Source organism: Phocoena phocoena, chromosome 14, assembly GCF_963924675.1.
Source record: "Phocoena phocoena chromosome 14, mPhoPho1.1, whole genome shotgun sequence".
NCBI lineage: Eukaryota > Metazoa > Chordata > Mammalia > Artiodactyla > Phocoenidae > Phocoena > Phocoena phocoena.
The window spans coordinates 1734843-1760523 of record NC_089232.1 but is presented as its reverse complement, the minus strand read 5'-3'; the positions used below and the strand labels follow the sequence as shown (position 1 = coordinate 1760523).

The 25681-nt window shown below is 49.6% G+C and overlaps 1 protein-coding gene across 1 annotated transcript; it reads right to left on the bottom strand.

Annotated features, from left to right (window-relative positions):
• Nucleotides 1-1878: 1878 nt before the first annotated feature.
• On the bottom strand, nt 1879-25237 carry ST6GAL2 (ST6 beta-galactoside alpha-2,6-sialyltransferase 2). Its single transcript, XM_065891322.1, has 5 exons — nt 24329-25237; nt 16325-16422; nt 14847-14948; nt 12313-12487; nt 1879-2142 (listed from the first exon to the last, which is right to left on the bottom strand). The coding sequence occupies exons 1-5, from the start codon at nt 25194-25196 to the stop codon at nt 1889-1891; spliced, it is 1497 nt and encodes a 498-aa protein (XP_065747394.1). The 5' UTR covers nt 25197-25237; the 3' UTR covers nt 1879-1888.
• Between the last annotated feature and the right edge of the window lie 444 nt (nt 25238-25681).

Genomic DNA, 25681 nt, shown 5'->3' with positions numbered 1-25681 from the left:
CCGGTAGGGAAATCCAGTAGGAAGATTATTACAGAAACTTCAGCGTCATGGGCCTCTGAAGGCAGAGCCTGGAGGGTCTCGGGGGGGAACAAGGGTGGCTGGACAGCTCACCCCGCATCAGCCACTTCCCAGTGCCCAGAGTCACTGAAATGTTACTCACCGGACACTGGACAGGAGAACGCTCTTTCAGGAAACCAGGAAGAAAAGTGGCCTGGCCACATCTCAGACGTAAGCCAGTGCGCTGAACAGAATCACCATCCCTCCTCACAGATCCAGAAGCAAAGCTCGCAAAGTGGGCTTTTAGTGGATATAGTCATGGTTGAAGTTTTTCAGTGATGCCCTCCTTCACTGTAACAGTGAGCTGTAGGAGATGCTTGGGACCCAACCCGATTTCTGCTGAGTCCGCCAACCAAACACAGCGTCTGGTTTCTGTCAGCCACTGTTGCTCAGGAAAAAAACCGATCCTGGAACAAAAAACCCTGCGCAGTAAACTCTCCTGACGTTCACACAACTGCGAAAGACAACAGATTTAATTAAGCTGCTCTTGTCATGGCCGAGAAGTCTTAACCGTACCACTGAGATAGGTTTTAGTTGTAGATTGAAATCGCATGTTTAACTAAAAGGTATTCCAAAGTGTTTCTGTTTCGCTACATTTACAGCCAAAAAAAAAATTTTTTTTTTGATGTATCAGTGACAAAAGTTGAGATCACAACAAAAGCAACTGATCCAGCTAACACACTGGGACGACACTCTTCCCTCTCCCTGCCTCTCCCTCTGAAGCGTGTATTAATACTTATTTTCCTATTTGTTAAAGGGCGATGCTTTCACACAACTGTATTTAATTACATGGCTTTGTTATGTTGTTGACGTAAAACAGGTAGGTGAAAACAAGGGTGGGATTCCTAAACATCTGTCTGTAGGAAGAATTAGTGAAAAATCGGTGTATCACCGTCAGGATCCCAATAGCTGATATTAACCTGCAAGGAAAAAGCATGAGAGAGACAGGTGTGCATCCCCAGAAGCACAGGGTGAAGCTAGAGGCTGGAAGCCACCCCCCACATCCCCCGGGGGTGTCCTAACCGTCAGCGCCTGTGGTTAGAAGGCTATGGGGAGGGCTGGCAGGTGAGGCGGCCAGAAAAGCGGCGGCCGGGGCCGTCCTGCCCTGGGCGCCCCCGATTTTGCATTTACCTGCCAGGGATGTTCCTGTCCGCCTGGGGGCGTTCCTAGTCAAGTAAGGAAATACTGCAGGAAAACAAAGTGCTTCCCCTGTGCTGCTCTTCCGGGTTGGCTTTTTCTTGGACTGCTCAGGAGGAAGGCTTTATGGTTTTAGAAGTGTGTCTGATACACAAAGAGCAAAGCCTTCGGTGGCAGCTGGGAGCAGAGATGGGGATGCCGAGGGCTAGAAACCCCTCAAAGGATATACCGCGGATTCTGCTGTTAGTGCGTGCCTGGGCGCTAATCCAGACGTTCGTCATCAGCTCTAGGCTCTTTCATGACAAGTGCACGTGCAAGTGGCACAGCTGATGGGACATGTACTGTCCCTCAGCATGGGTGCTTCCAGGTACAAACTGTGTCATCTGTCAGGTGTATCCCTGACACCTGCTGCTGAAACCAGCCCTAGTAAAGAGAAGACTAACATTTTGGAGCTATTTACCCATTTGTTATACATTTGCTTTTTTCCTAGCTATTCCTTACAAAAGTTTTTTGCAACTTTCTTGAGTTTATTTCTTTGAGTTCCATTTCTATATTCAAAGCAGTCGTAAATGCTCAATGGCTTAGAAAGGGAAGGACCCCCGTGGCCACCACGAAGTCACAGCTGGCGACCGAAGGCCGCGCCCCCTCCAGGGCACCTTCCAGCATCTCCAGGACTCGGAGCCCGGCCAGCCCCTCAGGCTCCCGGCGGGCAGCGCACGGCCCGCAGCCCGGGCAGCACGACCTTGCCCTTGCGGTGCAGGTCGCCCTGGGCGCCCGTGTTGAGCCGCTGCACCAGCAGCTTCTCGTAGAGCAGCGGGTGGTAGGCGCCCAGCGTGCAGGCCGCGTCGTAGTAGGGCTCGTGGTAGTGGCACAGGTCCGTCTGCCTCACGGACGGGATGTACTCGTACACGTGCACCTCGCCGCACAGGCTCATCATAAGCAGGATGCCTGCAGGAGAGACCGGAGCCGTGAGCAACGCGGGATCCGGATTCCGCGCCGTGTCTTCCCTGTCTGTCTACGCGTCGCTCTGTCCTTCTGACCGTGACACTGGAATTGTCTGTTTACAGTCTGTCTTTCCCACCAGACAGCAGAGGATCTGAGGGTTAGGGCTGGGCCTCATCCGTCTTTCTGTCACTAGTGGCGAGCACAGTTATCTGGTGGAGATTTGGGGGCCCGTGCTTGTTGAATGACTGTATGACCTGCTTTCTTGCTTTTTTAAAGGTAACGAGGTGGGGGACGTCTTTGAAGGGGCGGGGGCGGAGGGGCACGGCTGGGGCAGGAGATTCCTGCTCTGTGGCTCTAACTTCCAGTGAGGGGCGTGCGTACGGTTTGGGGGCTGGGGGCGTGTTAAGATGTGATGCTATGGAACATTCACTCATCCACTTGACCGCTGGGGGCCCAGGAATGTGAGAAGAAAAGACAAAGTGACCAAACTTAAGGAAAGGCCAGTCAGCGCCAGATCTGCATCCCCAAGTCAGAATATCGTGTACCACCTTCGACACGCAGGTCCAGCTAATGTGCGGCAGGACTGTGATATAACAAAGAAACACGTTATAAAGAAACAGATGCTAAAATAGTTGCTTCAGCGGAAAGAGATGGAGATACAGAGTTCAAAATTAATATTAAAATTATTTTTCTCACTGGAACTGTCAATATTAAAGTTGCTTTCTTTTCTTTTTTTTTTAATGTTCAAGATAGCTATAAAACCATATGACCATTGAGCAGATCTCGTTCTGGATCTATACTAAAGAGCTTTCTTTTCCTAGCTCCACCATCATCTTTGTTAACATTCTTTAAACTTAAACATATGGACTTCCCCGGAGATCCAGTGGTTAAGACTCCACGCCTCCAATGAAAGGGGTGTGGGTTCGATCCCTGGGTGGGGAACTAAGATCCCACATGCCACGTGGTACAGCCAAAGGAAAAAAAAAAACACCCCAAGAGGAAAAGAAAAGAAGAAAATAATGCTTAGCCCTTTTATGAAAGGATATCCCTTGTTATGAAAAACACATGAAGTCACACAGTTAGCTCCTGTTACAGACAAGGTCTCTCTGCAGAGGACGACTGTATTTCTAATTAATCAACTGTGCATGCAGCATGAAAATCCCCACAACTGGAGAAAGTACGGCACGAGGGGCCCAGGGGAGCAGTGGGAAGGGCCTGGTTTTGCCTGAAGACCCAGAAAGGTCCCCAGGGAGGTGAAGCCTGAAGCCGCAGGTACCATGTTGGGCGGGGCGGGGTGGGGGGAAGAAGAGGATGGGAAGCAGAAAGGACGACAGAGGGGACCCTGGGGTCCTGCTGAGAAGACGTTAGGATGCGCCTTGCGCGGGCCACGAAGCTGCTGTGGCTGAGAGTAAACCACGCTCCTAACGAGAGACAGATTCTTCAGGTCAAGGTCTAGGAAGTGACGCTGTTCCCAACAGCTGCGTCGAAACTTCAAGTCCCTGCTCAGTCCCCCTCTTCCTCCCAGCTCTGCGGGCTCCCTTCCCCCCTGCCGCGTCCGTGGGCCCCGCCCACCGTGACGGTGATCCAGGTGAAGCCAAGAGAGAACCGAGGACCAGCGCCTGCTTCAAGTCACCGAGGGGGTGGGCACCAGCCCAGCCTGGCACAGGCGATAAGATCTCTGCCTCTTTTGTGTTTTTAAATTCTTTTTCAAATTCTTTTCCCACTTAGGTTATTACAGGATACTGAGTAGAGTTCCCTGTGCTCTACAGTCAGTCCTTACTGGTTATCTCTTTTAAACATAGCAGTGTGTACCCGTCAATCCCAAACTCCCGAACTATCCTGCCCCCTCCTCCCCCCCCCCCCCGGCCCCCGGTATCCCTGCTCTGTGTACGTTTCTCTTCATCATCACAAAATCACCCATGAGGAATTGACACAGTGGGTGAGAAAGCCTCGTGCCCGGAGAATTACATTCGTTTATTCCTGTGACTTTAAACCTTTGATGAGCAAGGCCGCCTCTGCCGTGTGTGTCTCTGGGTGAGAGTCACAGGCCTGTGTCTGTGGAGCTGAGGACGCTTCCGTGTTTGCCCATCAGGGCTCGCGCTGGCCGCCCGCCCTCCCTTCCCTTGGCGTGGCGTGTGGCCAGCTGTGCCCAAGGAACCACATCAAAGCATCCCAGAGTCCTTCATGAAGGATTCATCCCTGAACATCCTCCCTCCGTATGTTTATTACAACGGTTTTCCTGCAGCACAGTGAAGAGGCTTCAAGGGTATCTTTTTTTTTTCTTTTTTTAATAAATTTATTTATTTATTTAGTTTTGGCTGCGTTGGGTCTTCATTGCTGTGCACAGGCTTTCTCTAGTTGCGAAGAGCGGGGGCTACCCTTCGTTGCAGTGCACAGGCTCTAGGTGCGCCGGCTTCAGTAGTTGTGGCACGTGGGCTCAGTAGCTGTGGTTCGCGGGCTTAGTTGCTCCGCGGCGTGTGGGATCTTCCCGGACCAGGGCTCGAACCCGTGTCCCCTGCATTGGCAGGCGGATTCTTAACCCCTGCGCCACCAGGGAAGCCTCCTTCAAGGGTGTCTCTTGCACAAAAGCTTCTGAGAAGTGAGCGTGGAACTGTGTCTGCAAACCACAGTCCCATTACTGTCAGCCCAGAACACAGCCTCATCCACGGGGGCTGCGACCTGCGTGCACTAGCCGTCGCCTTTGCAACTCTGGTCTCCAAGTGGGAGAAGCCACTGTCATTCCTGAGAGACGCTGTTGTCCTCCCTCGAAAGCAGTTCTCAGCCTTCAGCCTGAAAGGACGACCTGGCGGCTTGTTAAAATGCAGATTCCCGGGCTTGTCCCCGTCCCTAGAGACCTGGGTTCCCTGGTGTATGTTGGGGTCCAGGAAATGGATTTTTTTTTTTTTTTTGGGCCATGCCACGTGGCATGTGGGATCTTAGTTCCCCCGACCAGACCAGGGATCGAACCCATGCCCCCTGCATTGCAAGGGCGGAGTCTTAACCACTGGACCACCAGGGAACTCCCAAGGAAACGGCATTTTTTTTTGTGGTACGCAGGCCTCTCACTGCTGTGGCCTCTCCCGTTGCGGGGCACAGGCTCTGGACGCGCAGGCTCAGCGGCCATGGCTCACGGGCCCAGCCGCTCCGCGGCACGTCGGATCTTCCCGGACCGGGGCACGAACTGTGCCACCAGGGAAGCCCCGGAAACGGAATTTTTAACAAGCATTCCTAAACAACACAACCTGTGGTGAAGGGCCATTAAAAAAATTCCTATCCATCACAGACCAATACTTCTGTAAAATACACGAACAATGAACTACTAGAAAGATGATCACATATTAGGTTGCCATGCTATGTCAAATTGCTATAAAACCTTCCAAATACTTTCAGTTTCTACACTGATCTAGTCGTAGACTAATAACAAACGTTCCTGGACCAGTGCTGGTCTGCTTACCATGCTTGGAGGACCGGGATGGTGTCACACACGTATTCTTTGAAAAACTCTGCTGTAAGGATCCCGGAAGTGTCTCCTTAGTAGCTAACCATTCTGCATGTTAGACAACTAACCTGGAGTTGAACCGCTACTCCCACCCAAGTAAGAAGAAGTCTGAGTAATTTCTCTAGGTGTCCTTGCCAACTACTTGGCCTCAAAGGTCTACTAAGTGCTCGAATCTGGTTACTGTTTTCTGGAAAGTTTTCCAGAGACGACGTTTCCTCTTACTGCTAGTGAACTACTATCAATACATTTTTAAATCACGTATTTATTAAATAGACAACATAGATTTCGTCATATGACTGGGCAAAAAGTTATTGTTTCACTAAGTAAATAGGTATATTTTTGCATTTTCATATACACTTTACATTTTAAAGTGACTTTTAGAGCTTCAGAAATACTGACATTTGCTAGGTAGCTCACGGCCGTCCAAACTGAAGGCCGACAGAGGTTCAGAAGTGTCTTATTTTGAGTCATCTGTGTGCATCCTCCTGGCTTTTGCATCTCATTTTGTGCTTCCATATGAACTTGTGGGCTCCTATAACCATTAGCCTTGGTCCAGGGCATCCTAAAATTGAAGTTAGAGCCGAATCTGCTCTAAGTGATCAAGTGACAGCCAGCTGTAGTACTGATACCAGAATCGGTATGGCAGCACCTTCAAAGGGAGGGGAAATCAGTTTATAACTCATTGGTACAGGTGAAAGGTGGACAAGGTTTATGGACGCAAAGGTGGAGGATATTTTCTCTTATTTACATTTTTTTAGACGGCGTGGTCATTGCATTTGGCATACGCATACTCTGCTTATTAATTTATTAAGGCCGACGTCACACATAAACTTGAGTTTAGATTCAGACTCTGCCGTATAATAAATACTGAAAATCATAATTAAATGTGGTTATATCTGCACATCACTTTTCCTAGGAGTTAAGAGTACTTAGTCATACACAAAACCCTGAAGATGAAACTTCTTCATGTATTGCAAAGGGGACCTAGGCGGACCTCAATGTCAGGAGGGGTGTAACAGTCCTGGCACAGCTCGGGGCATGTGTGTGGGGAGGAGAGACCGCGGGACCTATAGGGTTGGGACCAGACCGGGGGAGACCAGAGCTGTCAAGCACGGTTAGAAGCCTCTTCAGTTAAACTCACACGTGTATTCAACTGGGCACAGTGCTGAAAACTGGGAATTTGGAGAAAGTTTCTTTAAGAAAAAAAATAAGTAAATCCAACTAAAGAATGAAACTTTAAGTTTCACGATAGGTGGCAAGCTCGTAGCCTACAGTTCTTAGGACAACTTGAAGAAAGCGTCTTTACTGTGCTGAGAACAATGTCTGACGTGCTGTGATGCTGGGCCCTGTCCTCCACAAGTGACGTCAACACCAACACGGGGTCCTCAGATGCTCTCTGAGGTACACTGACAAGGTACCGTGCTGGGAGGCCCCAGCTCGCTTCTGGGTTTGATGATTCGCTAGGAGGACCCACCAGACGCAGCACATAGCCAACGATTTATTACAGGCCTGCTGTGCCTAGCACACACCAGCATTCCAGACTCTGGAAGGAAGCAGGTGCTGGGCGTGGACCCACTACCGCATAAGCGTCTGGGCACAGTGACCCACCCTGGCACTCAAGGGGGCCTCCCCAAACCCAGGCTCCCAGATGCCAGCCCAGGGCCAACCCTGCAAGCAGGGCTCCCAGCCATCGGCTGTCAGGCCTGCCATGGTGGTTCTTTGCACAGATGCCGTATGTACCTGGAAATTCACAGTATCACGTTAGCTCCTAATCATTTCCCCATGCCAAGCCGACACGGGGAATTCACAGCTGGTTATGCTAAAAATGTTTTTCTTGTGTGTGTTTTTCATTTCCTTTCTTAGGACTGCTCAGGATTACCCAAAAAGCGAAACGAATACAAACCATCTAAGGCTGTGCTATTCAGTAAAGAATTTTTTTAAACCGTCACTTAAGGAACTTTTATGTTACATAATTTTGTTTATGGACTACCAGAAAGTAACTGCTTTCATCACTAATAAGATTTTACTGCTTTCAATGTGGAGCCAGACTTTTTGATGGGCGGATCAATGCTCAGACACTTTTTAATATATTTTTCGAAGCCAATCAAAATGGGTGTGCAGCCAGTTCTTAAAAATCTTTGAACGTAATTCATAATTCAATTAATGTCAAGTTTTTACAAACGAGGAGGGATTCATTTGAAGGAAAAAAAGTGCAAATTTTCCTGGGCAATTATGACCCGAGAGGCATTCATTTGCCAAATTATGGGTTTTAAAATGTTGTGTAATTCAATATAATTATCAAACCAATTAAAAAGCATTTCCACTGGTCTTAATAAAATGTCACATGATATGACTCAGCGTCACAAGCAGTATGTACACTCATTTATTTGTCCAAAACCTGGATGAAAAGCAAACTTCCACCCATGTTCAGATGATCACAGATCCTGAATGAATGAGGTTCCCCTATAAAACTCTACTTTGCATATACATAGATGCCTTTGATACGTGTCAGAGTCCAGCAGAGTTTAATCATGGAGCCTTTACCTTAATTGTGCTCAAACGAAAATTGTCTTACTTTGCACCTGGCAAAATATTTAAAGTAACAGCACCCCAAATCGTTCACAGTAATAGGATTTTTTCCCTTGATGAACGGATCCTTTTAACGTGGAGCAAAATAAGCTATGGATATAAACAGAACCTAATGCAAGTGACGGGAAAAATACTGGCTTTCATCCATTCCAGGTAACACTTGAACGTAATCACATGTGAGGTAAACCAGAAATTTCTGAGAATGTCCATAAAACTCTGCAAAATATGCTTCTGAACGAGGGCTGAGGGTGAAAGTTTAAGTGTATTGAATATGCTGATCTAATGGCAATCTAGCAGGTATTCTGTGGTTTCCCCATAAATTCATCATAAGATGGAAAATTAAGAGAACTATATTTAAGGTTATTGAAGGAGCACAAATGACATTTGAAGTGATACTTCCAGAAAATAGCTGTAATTAAAAGATGGTTTGGAAATTTGCATTTCATGAAATAAAATAAGCATCTACTATATTAAGTAAAATCATATAATGCATAAATAATACTTGAAAGCCAAGCTTTTAGCTCATTTATATTGTATTATTTGATCAGGATTCACTATTTAATGTGAATAAACTGAATTTAAATGTAAAAACTGTAAATGTAATAAACTGTCCCTGATCAACATAGTGTGATCTATTTTATACACTCATAAATATGGATGTTAAGTGGCTTATTAGTCTGGGTTAATGTGTTACTATTTTGTGTTAACATCTGAGTTTGGATGACATATTGGAAAATTAGAACCCGAAACTCAAAATAAAACGGAAAGGAAGGGAGTTATGACTGGCTTTTAAGCATATCATTCTCGTGCCTGTATTAACTAGGCTGAAATTATGGCGTTTGCATCCGTGAATTCTAGAAACATCACTTACGATATAATCAGTAGAGGCAGGACGAGGCGTTGGTGGTTTGTACAATAAAGGCCTTGTCACCTGTAGGCTAGAGGAGTCCCTTCTCTATGCTGCTGGTCCGGCCGGTGCACCAGGCCCGTCTGCCTGACGATGCTCAGCCCCGAGCCCCGGGGGGTGAAGCTGGGCCTCCTGCTTGGCTGGAGGCCCCACCACCTCAGGTGGCAAAACCATCCGGCCAGGCTGCAGGACCCCAGACGAGATCACGGACCTTCTAGGACAACATCCGTCTGTATGAGAGCTACACCGCAACAATGGGATTCCAAGGAAACGATTCCCTGTCCTCAGCCAGGCCACGGTGCGGTCGAAACCCACCTCCTAGTACCAAAGAACGAGAGAAAACCTCCAGTATCCAACTGGGGATGAAAGAGAAATGTCCCTCATGTGTGAACAAGCAGCTCCCAGCGGGCTGAGGGGAAGGGTCCTAACAAAGTGAAGGAGTTGCTCCAGAGAAACCGGTCCCCGGAGCATCTAAATCGCCTGGATCCGTGCTACTTCCTTCTAATTTAAAAAATACATGTGCAGTGCCAGAGGGGTAAGAATCCCTTCACTGCTGCTCCGGAGAAGCGGATGGCTCACGGCATACGTCTCTGATGCACTTACTATTGTAAGGCTGTCCTTCTGTGACCCAGAAGGACAAATACGGCCTCTGGTCAGAATTCAAAGAAACAGCGGTAAGTCGGCGCTTCCCAACAGTGATCGACACGCCACACCCTTTGGTCAGCACTCATACTCCTGGGAATTTATCTTCCGGAAATCTGATTGATAATAGCAAACATCTTCTATCACGTGTGTCCCCACCCACAGGGCACAGTGTCCAGTGGGACCCTGATACCTTCTCCATGAGCTCCCTTTCATCCTTCTGTGGTCAGCAGGATGTAGCGGTGCTGTCCTTTACAACCTTCCCTGTGGTGGAGACGGTCTCTGTCTACACTGCCTAGGACTGAGCCACCGGGAGCACGTAGCTTTGAGAGTTTGAAATGGGGCTCGTGCACCGAGGAAGAGAAGTTTTCCTTTGATTTAATCCTAATTAACTTAAATCTGAGCAGCCACCTGTGGCTAGTAGCCGCTATACTGGACAGGACGGTGCTAGAAAATAATAACGATTGCGAACGGCCTGATAGAAAGGTGTTGTTATGACTCCCTTTTCTCCCAGGAGCACAGGGACTTTCACACGAGTAAGTGACTCGCCCGTGGCTGGAAACCCAGTGACAGCAGAGAAGGACTATCGCTCAGCCCAGCCACCACCCCTGCAGTGACATCCGACCGCAGTCCCCTTCGTCCCGGAAAAGATGCCACCCAGGCAAGCAGCAGCCCCTGAAAACTCCAAACAAACGCTCAGCAAATAGCTGTGAAAGGAAGCTGTCCACAGGTGGCAGGATTTCTTTCAACACATGAGGAGATAGTGTTGTCCAGCTACGACTATGTCAGTGGAAACTTGCAAACTGCGCGTCGACAGTAAGGGTACCTGACAGCCCTCACTGGTCTCCTAAGCTCTTGCTGTAATCAAATATCGGCCACAGGAATTCACGGGGAGGCACGGATGGGAAAAAGGCTTGATCAGGTGGCCGCGTCCTGTTATGCTGTCTCAGCCTCATTCCACCCCGTTACACGCTCTTCCCTGAGTCCGCAGGAGTCCGTGAAACCGCACAAAAGATACAGCACTTGGGCTTCCCTGGTGGCGCAGTGGTTGAGAGTCCGCCTGCCGATATAGGGGACACGGGTTCGTGCCCCGGTCCGGGAAGATCCCACATGCCGCGGAGCGGCTGGGCCCGTGAGCCATGGCCGCTGAGCCTGCGCGTCCGGAGCCTGTGCTCCGCAACGGGAGAGGCCGCAACAGTGAGAGGCCCGCGTACCGCAAAAAAAAAAAAAAAGATACAGCACTTAGGATTTCGCAAAGTGACTTGGAAACAAAGCATCTTGATGGCAAGACATAAAATGGGTGGGAGGAGCTATGCTTGAAGAAGACAGCACGCAGCGTCGTTAATCTGTCTTGAATTCTGCGTAAAATATTTCACATTATTATAGTACCTCGAACCCGCTTCAAAACCCGCAAGCCTCGCTTCGGATACTCTGGCGCCTTGCACCCCTCACCACCCCGTGTCACCTCCACAAACGCTCCTTTAGTCATGGGGACCGACCGCGCACCCGAGTTAAGGTGCAGGGTGTAAATTCGTCGAAGTTAGGGTGGAGAACATTAGCAGTGGTTTATGGACAAAGTTACTATCCTCGGTTCCACTGTAGCTTTCTTATGGCCAAGGGGATCTAAGACCTCCCTTAATATTACCCTATTCAGGTAAAACCAAGGAAATGTCGGGGCAAGAGGCTGAAACACAGGAAGAGAAGTGGGTTAAGACCACAAACTTGTGGATCGGAGCCTGGCTACAGAAAAATACACAAGAACCAACTGTGATGCCCTCGTTACAGGAAGTCCATTCTCAGACTGCAGCTGGCGGGTCTGCTGGAGACAGTGGGACATGGCTCTAGAATCCGGCTACTCAAAGCCCAGACCTACCAGGAAACTTGCAACGTCTCGGGTGTGGTCCTCTGGCCACAAACTCCCATCCTTCATCCGGGCCCACATCACCAATGTGCACGCGAGCGGGTGGTAGGTCCCAGGTGGTCCTGGGGTCTCCGGCCCTTGAGTCTCTCGGTGACCCACAGAGAGTCCCCAGGCCTCCAGCCCTGAGAAACCGCAGCTTCGATTTCCTGTCGTTGGAACATTTGCCAGGAGCCCTGAGCTCCCGTCAAGGGTCCAATTCCCGCGAGGCCACCGCCTGCAGGCACACGGTCACCAGTCCAGCTGAGCCGGCCTCCCAGCTGTCCCCGCCAAGGGGCCAGGCAGGGGAGTGAGGCCACCCCATGACACAGCTGAATACCTGCAAGTGACCCCACGAGGCCTGTGGAACAAAGGGGTCACCCAGCCGGGCCCATCCTGACCCACCTGTCACGAGGGAAGGTAAAGCAGTCCTCGTTTCACCCTTGGAAATGTTGGGCTGTGGGGCGTGTTACATGCCCACTGGGAACTGGGACAGTGTCTTTGCGCTGTTTTCAGTTCATCTATTTTCCCTGTAAAGCCACCTTCTAGGTGCTCTTATCACCTAACGTGAGTGTGTACTTGTTAAACCCTAAGCCTCACCCCGCTGCCCAGCCGTCCCACCTTCCGGCATCCACCTACCAAGGAAGCCCGAGGACGGCGGGTTCGGCTGGATCTTCTCCTTCGTGTTCTCCTGGATGATGTCCCAAAGCTGCCAGATAAACTTGGGGTGGAGAATGTAAAACGGTTGGTTTGGGTTTCTTTGACGGTGCTGAACATACGGAGTGAACAGGTTGTAATCCGGCTTCTTGTACCACTAAGACGAAAAAATAACACAGTCAGAGGACCACGCCATGGGAAGCCGGGCGGCGCCCGCGTTGCGGGGTATTTAGACGCTGAGGGGCCGGGCTGGGAGGGGATGCGGAACCCCTCTTCTGCAGGCATTTCCACACTGGATGAGGGGGTGAGTACAGAGCTGAGGTCTAGCCTGGGGGACTGGTGCCTTATTCTTTAGTAAAATGAGGGAGAAGGGCTAGGGCGGGGTCACTGACTTTTCTGGAAAGGGCCAGATAGTAAACACATCAGGGTTTTAGGGCCATAGAGTCTCTGCTGCTACTCCTGGGCTCTGCTGTGTATTTACTTGGAAAGCAGCCACCGAGGGTACAAGATGAATGGGCGAGGCTGTGTTCCAATAAAACTTTATTTACAAAAACAGGGGCACACACCCCCCCAAAAAAGAAGAAAACAAAAAGAAAAAAAAGGAAGAAAAAAAAGAAACAAAAACAAAAAAACATGGCCGGATGGCCCATGGCCGTAGTTTCAATCACTGTATTTCAGAAATATGTTTTCCCAATCTAATCTCTGGCGCAGAAAGATGTCAGTAATTGCCTGGGTCTCGGGTCGGGTCTGGGAGACAGATGGGTGGGCACAGGGGACTCTGCAGCAGCGGAAAGATTCTGTTCCTTAATTGTGGTGCTGGATACAGGACTGTATACACTTGCTACTACCCATCAAAATGTGCACTTAGGTCGGTTACACAAAAATTACTGTAAGGAAAAAATAAACAATAAGGTTGATTTAAAAAAACAAGGCTTCAGAAGTGTCTCAGGTGCCACCGAGAAATGGGATTTGGAGGTGTGTGGGGAGAGGCTCAGCTCATAGCGTTCTGACAGTCCTTTCAAACAGACACCTCGGGCAAAGATGGGCTCGGATGAAGATCCCAAGGCGTAGTCCCTGGTTGAGTGGGGTCTGAGGCTTTAAAAATTTTGACAAGGACGGGCCAGATCATCTTTAGTGAACTGTGCCCCCAAACCCTGGGGCAGGGAGAGGGAAAGCAGGGGCCGACAGCCACAGCCTCTCATGGGTCCACCAACAGCAAGAAAGCTGTCAGAACTTAAAACCACAGAACCCCAGGCTGGAAGGAAGCTGACAAGTGCAAACACCCACTTGATGCCGGTTCTCAGTAGACGGTGTGTAGGAGAATCAACCAGAGAGCATTCTTGGAAACACACGTGGGGGCCTTCCCTGGTGGTGCGGTGGTGAAGACTCCGTGCTCCCAATGCAGAGGCCCTGGGTTCGATCCCTGGTCGGGGAACTAGAGCCCACATGCATGCCGCAACTAAGAGTCCGCATCCCACAACTAAGGAGCCCACCTGCCACAACAAAGACCCAGTGCGACCAAATGAATAAATATTTAAAAAAAACAAAAAATCCCACACGTGGAGGCTGGATACGCCCGGATTCCTGGGAAATGGTCTCTGACGGATACTCTGAACAGTGATGCTGCAGATGACGCCGATGTGAACCCCTGGTTGAGAACAGTTATAATCACGCCAGGTATGTGTCCAGCCTCTGTCTTAGGAGGCATGGTGACAGAATGCTCCTTCCAGAGGGACCACCGACTGTGGGAAGCTCTCCTGGATAGTTACCCCCTGGTGGGGTGAGCTCTGTTCCCACATTCGTCTTAGGAAGCTGGCATCCTCTCGGGTCACGGCAGAACGAGTCCACAGACACTGGCACAGCTGACAGCCTCGCTCACGGGGCTAAACTGTAACCGATCTTCCCAGTCCCCTTTCAGAACAAGTGCGCTGGCCCTCCATCCCAGGTTTCACCAAAAGTAGAGAGGCTGTGAATGTATCGATAACTTGCTTATATTTTGATGGCTAGTAATAACCTTGTTTACACTGTATCGTATAAGATTAAAAAGATTTGGAGGCAGAAGCCGAGAGTGGCACACTCAGGAAAAGCCTGTGACACGTTCCATTTCAATAATAAGGATTCACAAAGGTTAGCCTTTCTTGCCAAGAACTTCCCATGTATTTCAAAAGGTCTTGTAACTACTTGAAAGGTGATGTAACCATCTCACAATGGAAAAATTCGGAGTTTAAGCAGCCCAAGCTCTGGTGTCGCTAGGACTTTCTGAACATCTAGACATTGTCCATTTGTTTTTGTTTTTTAAATCCTCCAGAAAAACACTTTAGCATCAGAGGGACTTCGCTCAGCAAGGGTGCTACTGCAACCGGGACTCAAACCGTGTGAACATATGTGAATTTAACTCGCACCCACGATTGGTTTCATTCTGCCCGTCAAAGTTTAATCCCTGACTTACTCCCATTACGTATCGGTCAAAGGCGCTGTCTGACCCTCAAGGGTGGGGGCACCAAGGAAATACTCACCAGGTGAAGGTTTGCAGAATACGGAGCTGGGTCCCAGGCCACCAAGATGACATCTTTATACAACGAACTGTCAGTGAAGTGATGCCTGGGGTTGGTCAGAATCTGCAAATACGTAGCAGAATCATTTCAAAACAAGGCTCTGGGCCTTCACAATTACATTTTAAAAAGAGGCAAAAATTTTAAAAAGGAGTTTTGGAGCAAGAAAAAACACATGTTCCTCAGACTTTCTGGGGGAGGGAGAGAGGCAGGCTTTACACGCTAAGGCACTCAGGAAATATTTAGACAAAGGAGGGCTTTCTTTTTTAAGAAAAGAACCAGGGATTTCCCTGGCGGTCCAGTGGTTAGGATTCTGGGCCTTCACTGCCGAGGGCCTGGGTTCAATCCCTGGTCGGGGAACTAAGATCTCGCAAGCCATGCGGCGCCACCAAAAAAAAAAGCAGCCCTGGAGTTATCTAGAGGCACCAGCTCCTCATGCAACTCCTGGCCAAGTAAGCCCCCGCCAACGACAGCTGCAGGCCTAGAAGGCCCACCGAGCGCCAAACTCAGGACAAACTGGGCCCAGAGGCCAGGAGACGTGAATCCACCCGGTATGACTGTCCCCCCTCTGGGGCCCTCTCTGGTCCTGAGTGAGTCCTTCAGTCTCACCTGCCAATCAGCTTTTGTCAACTATAGTCTGGGGGAAAAAGGATGCATTTGACTTGCTTCATTTTTAAGATGGAATTTTCCCACAGGTTTTAAGATGCCCTCTTCTGCTTTACATTTTAATATCTCTGAAGTTAGGGAGTATCTCACAAGGGACCTGTAATTTGCTGGGGCTTATCTCCTCCTCTCTTAAAAGCTGTCATCAGACAGATGAGGAATCTTCAATCAGTGGCGTCTCTGAATTCAGGAAACCGGGGCCTGTTTCTTACCTCTGTAGGCTGTGAGCCCAGAGCCAGACGAAGAAAGCTGATCTTTGGTTCTGCAACAAACTCACCATAAATCGCTCATCACCCCGTTTTTTTTATACCGTTTGAAACTCTAGAAATTGTTGTGGTCTGTTCTGAGGCTAATTTTGCTATGAATTTTGGAAAACGTTGAGAACATACAAAAAAGAGATATTTTCCTTTTTAAAATGTTCAATAACAAAGTAAAGTTTCTGAGCTGTTCTTCTGACCCTTGAATTCTGTTCCTTTGCTTTTCTCCCTTCCATCCCCATGATTTACTCCGTTTACCTTTCTTTTCCTCAGTTCACAAAATGCAATATGCTACATATATATATTTGTACCTCTACTCTGATTTTTCCTTTTGATCTTATTTACTCTTTTTTCCTACTCGCAGCACACACGAATTCCCATTTCTCTGCACTTTTCCTCACTAATTCTTTATAATTACAAGACTTTTAGAAATAAGCAAGGTCGTGGTCATGGATAACTGGGTGATTTCTCTTCATTCACCCAGTTAAGCTATTTACCTATAAAACAGTCCACCCATCTTACCTGGGAGTTAATGATGCGGACGGTGGTTTTATTTCCAACATCCTTCTCGTAGCCACGTGTAGGAGCAGAGTTAAATCTCAAAACTGCATCGTGGGAATCTGAGGGCACATAAATAACAAACTTACTTCTTTTTTTCCCTCTGCATGAAAATCAGCATAATTTAGGAAAATATCTTAAAGCAAACCTTTCAATACCTGAAGCTAACTAGACCCCAATAAAATTCAGATACCCACACACGCACTGTTTGTAATCCTATTTACTTAGGATGAGATCCTGGCTGGGGGCAAATAAACATAAAAACACATCAATCCATTACAAGTGGCCCTCTATCCTCTAAGTTATAGTTAGATACTTGGTATGTGTTCACGGTCTTTAAAGACATGCTTTACACAGGAAATTTTGAGACATATGTGTGTATCTAGACTGCTTTGTGGAGTCTAGTGTGTTTCCCAGAAAAAGGGCTGAAAGCAGAGTTAATCAGCGATGGGGAATTTCTATGCGATTTCTTCAGCTTCAAAAACCCCATGCACGTTCCTAATTTAACTTGGAGCAAACAACAAAGCCCATCTGTGAGAGAGTGAGAAGTGAGATCACGTATCTCTGATTCATCAAACACCCAAAGCAGCGGTTCTCACTTTTTGGTCTCCGGATGCCTTTACACTCTTGAAAATTACTGACAACCCAGAGACCTTTTGTTTATCTGGATTACAGATTTCAGAATATATCACATTAGTGAGTAAAATAGAAAACTTGTAAATGTTTATTTATTAATTTATCTGTAAAATACATTTTTATGAGAAATAACTACATTTCGAAAAATAGTGAGAAGGGCACTGTTTACATGTCTGCAAATCTCTTTAACGCCTGGCTTTTTAGAAGGCAGTTGGTTCCATATACCTGTTTCTCTATTCAATCTGCTGCAGTATATTGCTTTAGTTGAAGTATATGAAGACTCAAGACATATCGTTGATATGGGGAGGGGGAAGGGTGAGCTTTGACAGGGCGAGAGAGAGGCATGGACATACACACACTGACAAACGTAGTAAGGTAGATAGCTAGTGGGAAGCAGCCGCATGGCACAGGGATATCAGCTCGGTGCTTTGTGACAGCCTGGAGGGGTGGGATAGGGAGGGTGGGAGGGAGGGAGATGCAAGAGGGAAGACATATGGGAACATATGTATATGTATAACCGATTCACTTTGTTATAAAGCAGAAACTAACACAGCATCGTAAAGCAATTATACCCCAATAAAGATGTTTAAAAAAAAAAAAAAGATATATGGTTGAAAATGGTGGGAGTATTTCAAGAGTCTTTCCAGATGACTAGGAATGTTCTCCTCTGACACTTCATCGTAACTCCACAAGAGCTAGTTTCTGAAAGGTTAGTGGCAGTGTGGAATGTGAAGCAGCATCAAGTTTTGTGCTGTTTCATTAAAATCCATTAGTTAATCTTGCTCTTAAAATGGATGATTCATCAAAAAAACAAACAAACAAAAACGACCCAGTCAAAAAATGGGCAGAAGATCTAAACAGACATTTCTCTAAAGAAGACATACAGATGGCCAACAGGCACATGAAAAGATGCTCAACAGTCGCTAATGGAGAAATGCAAATCAAAACTACAATGAGGTACCACTCATACTGGCCAGAATGGCCATTATGCAAACGTCTACAAATAGGAACTTCCCTGGTGGTCCAGTGGTTAAGACTCTGTGCTTCCACTGCAGGGCGTGCGGGTTCGATCCCTGGTCAGGGAGCTAAGATCCCTCGTGCTGCATGGTGCGGCACGGCCAAAAGTTAAAAAAAGAAAAGTTTACAAGTAATAAATGCTGAGAGGGTGTGGAGAAAAGGGAACCCTCCTACACTGTTTGGTGGGAATGTTAAGTCGGTGCAGCCACTGTGGAGAACAGTATGCAGGTTCCTTAAAAAACTAAAACTAGAGTTGCCGTATAATCCAGCAATCCCACTCCTGGCCATTTATTTGGAAAAGGCAGAACTCTAATTCAAAAAGACACACGCACCCCAATGTTCACAGCAGCGCTATTCACAACAGCCAAGACGTGGAAGTAACCTAACTGTCCATCGACAGATGAATGGATAAAGAAGATGTGGCACATATATACAGTGGAATACCACTCAGCCATAAAAAGAGTGAAATGATGCCATCTGCTGCAACATGGATGGACCTAGAGATTATCACACTCAGTAAGTCAGAGAAAGACAAATATGTGATATCACTTCTATGTGGAATCTTTAAAAATGATACAAATTAACTTACAAAACAGAAATACACCCACAGACAGAAAACAAATTTATGGTTACCAAAGGGGGAACGGGTGGGGCAGGGATAAATTAGGAGTTGGGGATGAACATATACACACTACTATATATAAAATAGGTAACCAACAAGGACCTACTGCGTAGCACAGGGAACTATATTCAATATCTTGTAATAACCTATAATGGAAAAGAATCTGAAAAAGAATATATATGTATGTATAACTGAATCACTTTGCTGTACAGCAGAAACGAACACAACACTGTAAATCAGCTATTGCGTTGGCCAAAAAATTCCGTGAGATGGTATGGAAAAACCCGAACGAACTTTTTGGCCAACCCAATATATTTCAATTAAAAACATAAAGGATGATTCATCCACGTGTATTTTGTAACACGGTGCAGCGGTCATTTGGAAGCTATCAGTTCAATAAGTAATGCAGATCTTTCAAATATTGAAGCATTTCATTATAAAGTATCAAATATCATTAATGTCACCACGGATCTCATCACTTTTTAAGTTTGGGAAGCCTCCAAGCTCAGGGTTGAAAGCTTTAATTTTATCACTGGCAACAAACACTGTCAGTTATTTTCCTAAAAGTCAAGGCTTACTTACTTCCTTTTCTGAGAAAATACCTGCCAAATGTCCAAGTCTAAGTTAAGTATATCCATCAGTCATCTGTTTCAAGTATAGTTGTGTTTTGTGACAAAAGCGGCTAGTGCCACTCACAGCTCAATCACATCGGTGCCCTTCCGTCGGGGGTTGGTTGGCAGAAATGCTTTCGTGTTATTTCCCATTTGGTCTTAAAAACACATGTACTTCAAAGACTGAACTCTAATCAAACTAACCATTTTTACTGCTTCATTAAGGACATCCATACGTGGAGCTGGCATGCTTTGCTTTCACTGCTAAGCTTGGCAGGAAAACATCCCTTGAGGACTAGTACAGTGGGTACCACTGCCTCGATCTGTGCTAAGAAGCAGTTTTATCCACTATTGCTCCTGCATCATCCGTTCCGATGTCAACAGTTAAAAAGACCTCCGAGTACTGTGATGAAAATTGTCGTCACCTTCTGAGCCCCTGAAAGGATCATGGGGGCTCCAAGTGCAAGGCCAGACACTATGTGACCTGCTCACCTGGGGCAACTCTCCCATAGGCAGGGAGTGAGGGGGGGCCCAGACAGTGGGGTGGCCTCCAGGCACTCAGAGGTAACCAGGATGGCACCAGGGCAGGAAGCAGGATGCTGGCACTCCTGGACCAGTGCTCCCACCGAACCATGCCACCCTTAGATACAGCCTTCGTCTAGAGGTAAGGTGAACAAACTGAGGTTGCCAAGTAGTGGGTGCATTTCTAATTGATTACGTAGAAATTCCTAATGAATCGTATCACCCCGGACAATGTCCCAGCTTTTAAAAGCTGGTGTTCTACACTGAGGTGTGTTTTAAGCCTTAGAACAACTTGACAAAGGACAGGGCGCAGAAAGGTAATCTAGGTTCACTCCTTTGGAAGTCATATGAGGCTCAAGAGTTAAAAGGTCAGTTTCATGGAGGACACAGAGAGGCAGGTAGGGACGGGGCTGCCGTGGATGAGACTGAACTTCCCCCAGCTGGCCGGGAGAAGGATGGACCAGGATGGGAGGGGGCGTGTGGGGACGATGAGCTGAGAGAGCCCGTCACATGGACACATTCGTAAATGCGCACTTGGGTGTGCTTCTCCCAGATAACCACCTGCAACACTAAGCTGTCCGTTCACATTTAGAGAGGGAGGAATGATCAGACAGCCAGCACAGGGGAAGAAAGCAAAGCGTCATTTTTGGAGACGGCATCTCCAGGCTAGAGCCATTTCACGTTGACCTTGAGAGCAGAGCCAGGCTAAGAGCATCATTGAGGAAAGATGAAAACCCTGCAAGGAGCAGCCAGCCAAAAGGCATAGCAGCACGAACTCCCTGCCCAGCCCTGGGCACTGCATCCCCACCGCTCCCTTCCCTTCCCTTCCCTTCCCTTCCCTTCCCTTCCCTTCCCTTCCCTTCCCTTCCCTTCCCGAGCTCAGGAATCTGCAAGGGCAGCCAGCGCCTTGCCTTTGGGGAACGGGGAATGGCCTGCCCAAGAGATGATTCTCCTCTCCCCCAAACCCACCGCCCTGGTCTGTCTCACCTCACTGGGGCTCCTGCAAAGTGCTTACTCCAATCTAGGCTCTGGAGCAATCTTTCCAAAATGAAACACTGACCCATCACTCCTCTGCTTCAAAGATTTCAGTACCTCTGCACCGCGAGGCCAAGGGGCCAGAGCTGGAGTTTCGGGGACCCAGACTGGAGTTCAAATCCGGCTCTACCCTCTGTGTCTCTGGGTACCTTGGTTTCCTTACCCATAGAACAGGAATAATCGTGTCTGTCACTTGGCATCGCAAGGCTTGTTCACAGATAAAAGCACTGAGGATGAGAACTTCCCTGCAGTAAACACCCTCTAAGTGCTATCTATTATTACAATCATTATGAGAAGTCTAATTTCTGGGGAATGACATCCAAGAGGATGAAGTGGCTGACCTCCTGCCCACCCGTCCAACTTACCTGTCTGCTCTCTACCCCCAGCCCAGAGTGGTCCCCAGCCCTTATCACCCCCACACTGTGCTGTTTCTCATCCAACTGCTCTGCTGGCCTTTGGCCTGGATTCCCCTCCTCAGACGTCTGCCCTCGCGGTGGGGCATGTCTTCCCTGTCTGTCTGTGCATCTTTCTGTCCTTCTAACCGTGATATTGGAATTGTCTGTTTACAGTCTGTCTTTCCCACTAGCAAGCAGAGGATCTGAGGGTTAGGGATGGGCCTCATCCATCTTTCTGTCACTAGTGGCGAGCACAGTATCTGGTGGAGAGCTGGGGACCCGTGCTTGTTGAATGACTATATGACCTGCTTTCTTGCTTTTTTAAGGTAACAGGACACCAAATCCCAAGCTCGCTGTGGGAAGATGCCCCCTCCCTACACAGCCTCCTCCCTACCCTCCCATTTCCCACACACTTCCCAGAATCCTAGTTTCAAGTAACAGATCCTGACCTCCCATTCAAGGTGACAGCTTTAAGTTCAGAGTACTTTTCTCATCTGCAGTGTGTTTCCACGGGATTGCTGCTACTGATCTCACTACCAAATTATTATTATTTACAGGAATGGCTGAAAAAAGATCATCTCACCACTCTAGAAAAGAACGTTCCATGTTTCCGAAACAGTTCAGTCTGCTTTTCAATAACATATTCAAAGTGGAGGTGTTTAAACAATTACAAGGTATGACTCAGTCTAACAGAACTGGGAAACAGGACGGCACTGCCCAGGCAGCAGCCAGCAGAGCCACTTGCAACCCTGGCGCCTCCCTGGTTCCCTGGCGGCGGGGGGGGGGGGGGGGGGGGGGGGCGCAGGGGCTGAGCCCTCAGGCAGGGAGGGTAGGGGGGGCAGACAGGGGGCCACCCGCAGGAACTTTTCTAGCTCTGCCCTCAGTTTTTCATAAAACCACGACCTCGTGCAAGACTTCTAATCTTCACTTAGCCGATTCACAAGTAGATGCTTAGGGACGAAGACAGATTTAGCTAAACAGTACAGCATGCCCGCTTCCAAGTTTCCTGAAGGACTCTGCTGTGTGAATTTGTTCTCACTAGGAGAGGTGTTAACTACTGTGTGTTGATAAGCCTCTGTATGTTCAGGAGAGTCGGAAGGAGAAATGTCAGCACATGGCAGGCACAAGGGCTGATGCTGAGAGATGCCAGCTTATAAAAAAGCGAGACTTCTTGTCTTTACGAGCTGAACTGGGTTACGTTACATACTCTTAAAAAGGTAGCGATGGCTATAAAATTGGACTCAAAGGAACTGAGGCAAAACAATAGAGAATTTAAAACATTTCTGAGTGTGTTTGTTCGTCAGTTACCTTTCTAGATTCTAATCATGAACCTTTGTATAAGTGCAGACGCTATCAATTAAATGCCGATACTAGAAACTAACAGAGATATAACTGACGTGTCATGTTCCCCAGAAATGGGGAACTCCCAGTCTCTTTCACTCTCTTCCAAATTCTGAATGGAGGAGAGTTTACAGGACTCCGGTCAGGGATATTTACACCAGAATAAAGAGCAAGGGAATTCTCCCAGGCAGGTGAGCGCAAGGCAAATGCGCAGCTATGATGCAGTGGGGCTTCAGACAAAGCAAAAAAAAATCCAAAAGCAAGTCACCACCTGCTTTAAAGCTGCTTAAATTCCTTCTGCCATGATTAATCATGGTCTTCGAAAACCAGGGAGAAGTGTGGCTTTGCTTGGCCCTGGGGGCCTCTGAACCAATGCTCCTTCCTAATTGGTAGCAGCCGCTCGACTCGGCTTGGCTGCGAGCTTATGTGACACACAGCGTGAATACGAGTCTACTTAATGTCAGCTCGGGGACACTGACACCCCAGGCTGCAAGTCCACACCTGGGCCTTGTTTTTTCAACTTCTTAAAAATTTCACATTCAGCCTCATTCCCAGGAGCCAGTGGGAGGAGGTCTGGGCCGTGCAAGCTGATGATAAGGGTGTCGCCCTATCTCAAGATGGCTCTGGAGTATCAGCTACTCCTCGAGGACACGGAACAATGAGTGGGCCCCAGAAACAACGATTCCTTTCTATCAAGTGGGCAGTGCCCCCTGAAGGTCACGTCCAGGTCAGCTACGAGCTAACACCATCCACCTGTGAGGATGTATGAGGGCGTTGTTTTACATCTGGACTCAAGGCAGATGCAGTGTCTGATCCGCACTTGTTTTCTTGGTACCTAGTACGGTAGCCAGCACAGGGTAGAGGCTACGTGCGTGTTTGCTAAATGAGCCTGAGGGCTCACGGGGGCAGCACCAGCGTGGGCTGGGCACTGAGGGGACTCAGGGGCATTAGACTAGACTGCAGGTTCCTGGGGAAGCAGGGCTTCTGCCTCCGGATGCAGGGGCCCTCCCGAGCTGCCAGCCCCGCAGATGTGGGGCTTCAGGCAGCAACATCAACTCATCTGCGTCTCCAGCCAGCCTACCTTGCTGCCCTGCAGACTTCAGATCCGCCAGCCGCTAGGACGGCGGGGGCAAGGCCTTAAAATAAATCTTTCTCTCTACATGTATCCCACCGGTCTGTTTCCCTGGAGAGGCCAGACTAACAGGGGTGTTCTCCAGGGCTCAGGAATGGATTTGAAGACGGTACAGAAGGGAAGATGGAAGCCCAGGCTGCAGCTGGGGCCCAGAGGCTGGGTGTGTGCCAACCTTGGAGGTGACGGTGCCCACCGGATCAATGCTCTCACCAGCTGTCGGGCTCTCCGCAGAGCCCAGGGACAGGGATTTAGTCCTTGAACGAGTGACAGTTATCATCCTGCAAACTCCTGTTTGGAGCTGCCCCCTAAGGCTCGTCGCCCGGTGGGGTTTCCCCTGCTGTCCTTCCTGCTCCTGCCACATTAAGCGGTCATCAGGGGTGGAGGCTCGGCTGGGAGCTGTCAGTGCACAACGTGGGCTCTGCAGGAGGTGGGTCCTGAGACCGGGCCGGTGAGAGGGCCGCGGGCTTCCCTTTCCCGGGCCCCCAGCTCCTCGGAGGACGCCTGTCTCTGCTCTGAGTCTCCGCAAAAGGAGACCTCTGCTGGGATTCCACCCGCCGGGGGTCATTCAGTCCCAGGGAAGGAAGAAGACCTAAGACTTTCCGGAAACACAGTGCAGGAGCGGCCACCCTGGGGGCGGGGGGGGCCGCGGGGACCCACCTATCTCTTCGCCCAGGGACGAGTTGAGGATGGCACCGGCCGACGTGACCACGGCGCAGGTCCGGAACCCGTGCGGGAGCAGCCGGCCGAGCGGCACGGCGGGGACCAGCGCGCGCCAGCCGAGCGCCGAGAAGGGCGGCTCGCTGCCGTCCAGGGTGCGCACCCGCACGCGGCCCCGCAGGGCGCACAGCAGCTCCGCGCGGCTCCGCCCGGCCGCCCGGCGCCCCCGGAAGTTCACGCCGTGCTTGTTGGCGCGCAGGTAGGCGCCCATGGCCTTCTGCAGGCGCGGATGCAGCATCCGCGCCGACGCATCGCCCTTCCAGAGCCGGCGCAGGAGCGCCCGGGACGTGGACGAGTACAGTCGCTGCCCGTCCTCGCCCACCCCGGGCGCCGCGCTCCGGCTCTGCCTCCGGGCCCCTCGCTTCGCCCACCGCCCCCGGGCGCGGCGCGCAGACAGAGCCCCCTCCGGGCCCCCCGACGTGCCCGGAGCGGCGTCCTCCGGCGGCAAAGCGCTCTGCGATGTTCTCCCCGTCTGGGGCGAAAGGAAGTCATCTTCATTTTCAAAGCCGTCTGGGGCCCACGCCCGCAGGTCGCCCGGCCCCACATGCAGGGGGCCATACGGGTGTCTGCGGGGCAGCCCCCTGCGAGCGTCCGCGCCCTCGGGCAGGCCCTCCGAGGCGCCCATGATGGCCCGCTGCCTTCCCTGCGCGGGCAGCAGCCTCCTGGTCTCCAGGAAGGAGAAGGAGCTGGGCGCGGGCTGGGCAGGGTTGTTGTCGGTGAAGTACAGGAAGATCGCCAGAAAGAGGAGACTCCAAGCGAATATCCCGCAGAGCATTCCTTGTCTCCATTGCTTCAAGTGTGGTTTCATGGCAGGTCTGCGGGGTCAGCACCTGGCGTCCCGAGGCGGCGGGAGGCGGGATGGACCTGAAAAACAGCCGGGTGTCACGGTGAGGCGCGCGGGACAGCGCTGGGGACAGTCTCTTTAGAGGGTCTCGGGAGGGTTAGAAGGGGCGTCAGAATCCAGGGTCATCCGGAGCTTCGGCCTCATTCGGGGGTCACACGCCCCCCACCCTCACATCTGCAAGACAAGGGGTCCCACTGAGGCAGGACGTAATGCCCCCCCCCCCCCACCACCAAGGTAAGCAAGTGGAGATTTGTCCCCTGGGGCCCGATACTCCCTGACGAGACTAGCAGGACAATCAAGACAGGAGGCTGGGCCCTGCCCAGAGAGAAGGGAAGAGACCACAGATTCCTCATTCTCCAAGTCAGGAGACCTCCCCGATTAGAAAGCTCCTTGGAGGTCAAAAAGGGAGTGATGTCAAGTCTACCCATAGGCCTCTCCACTAGAATCCA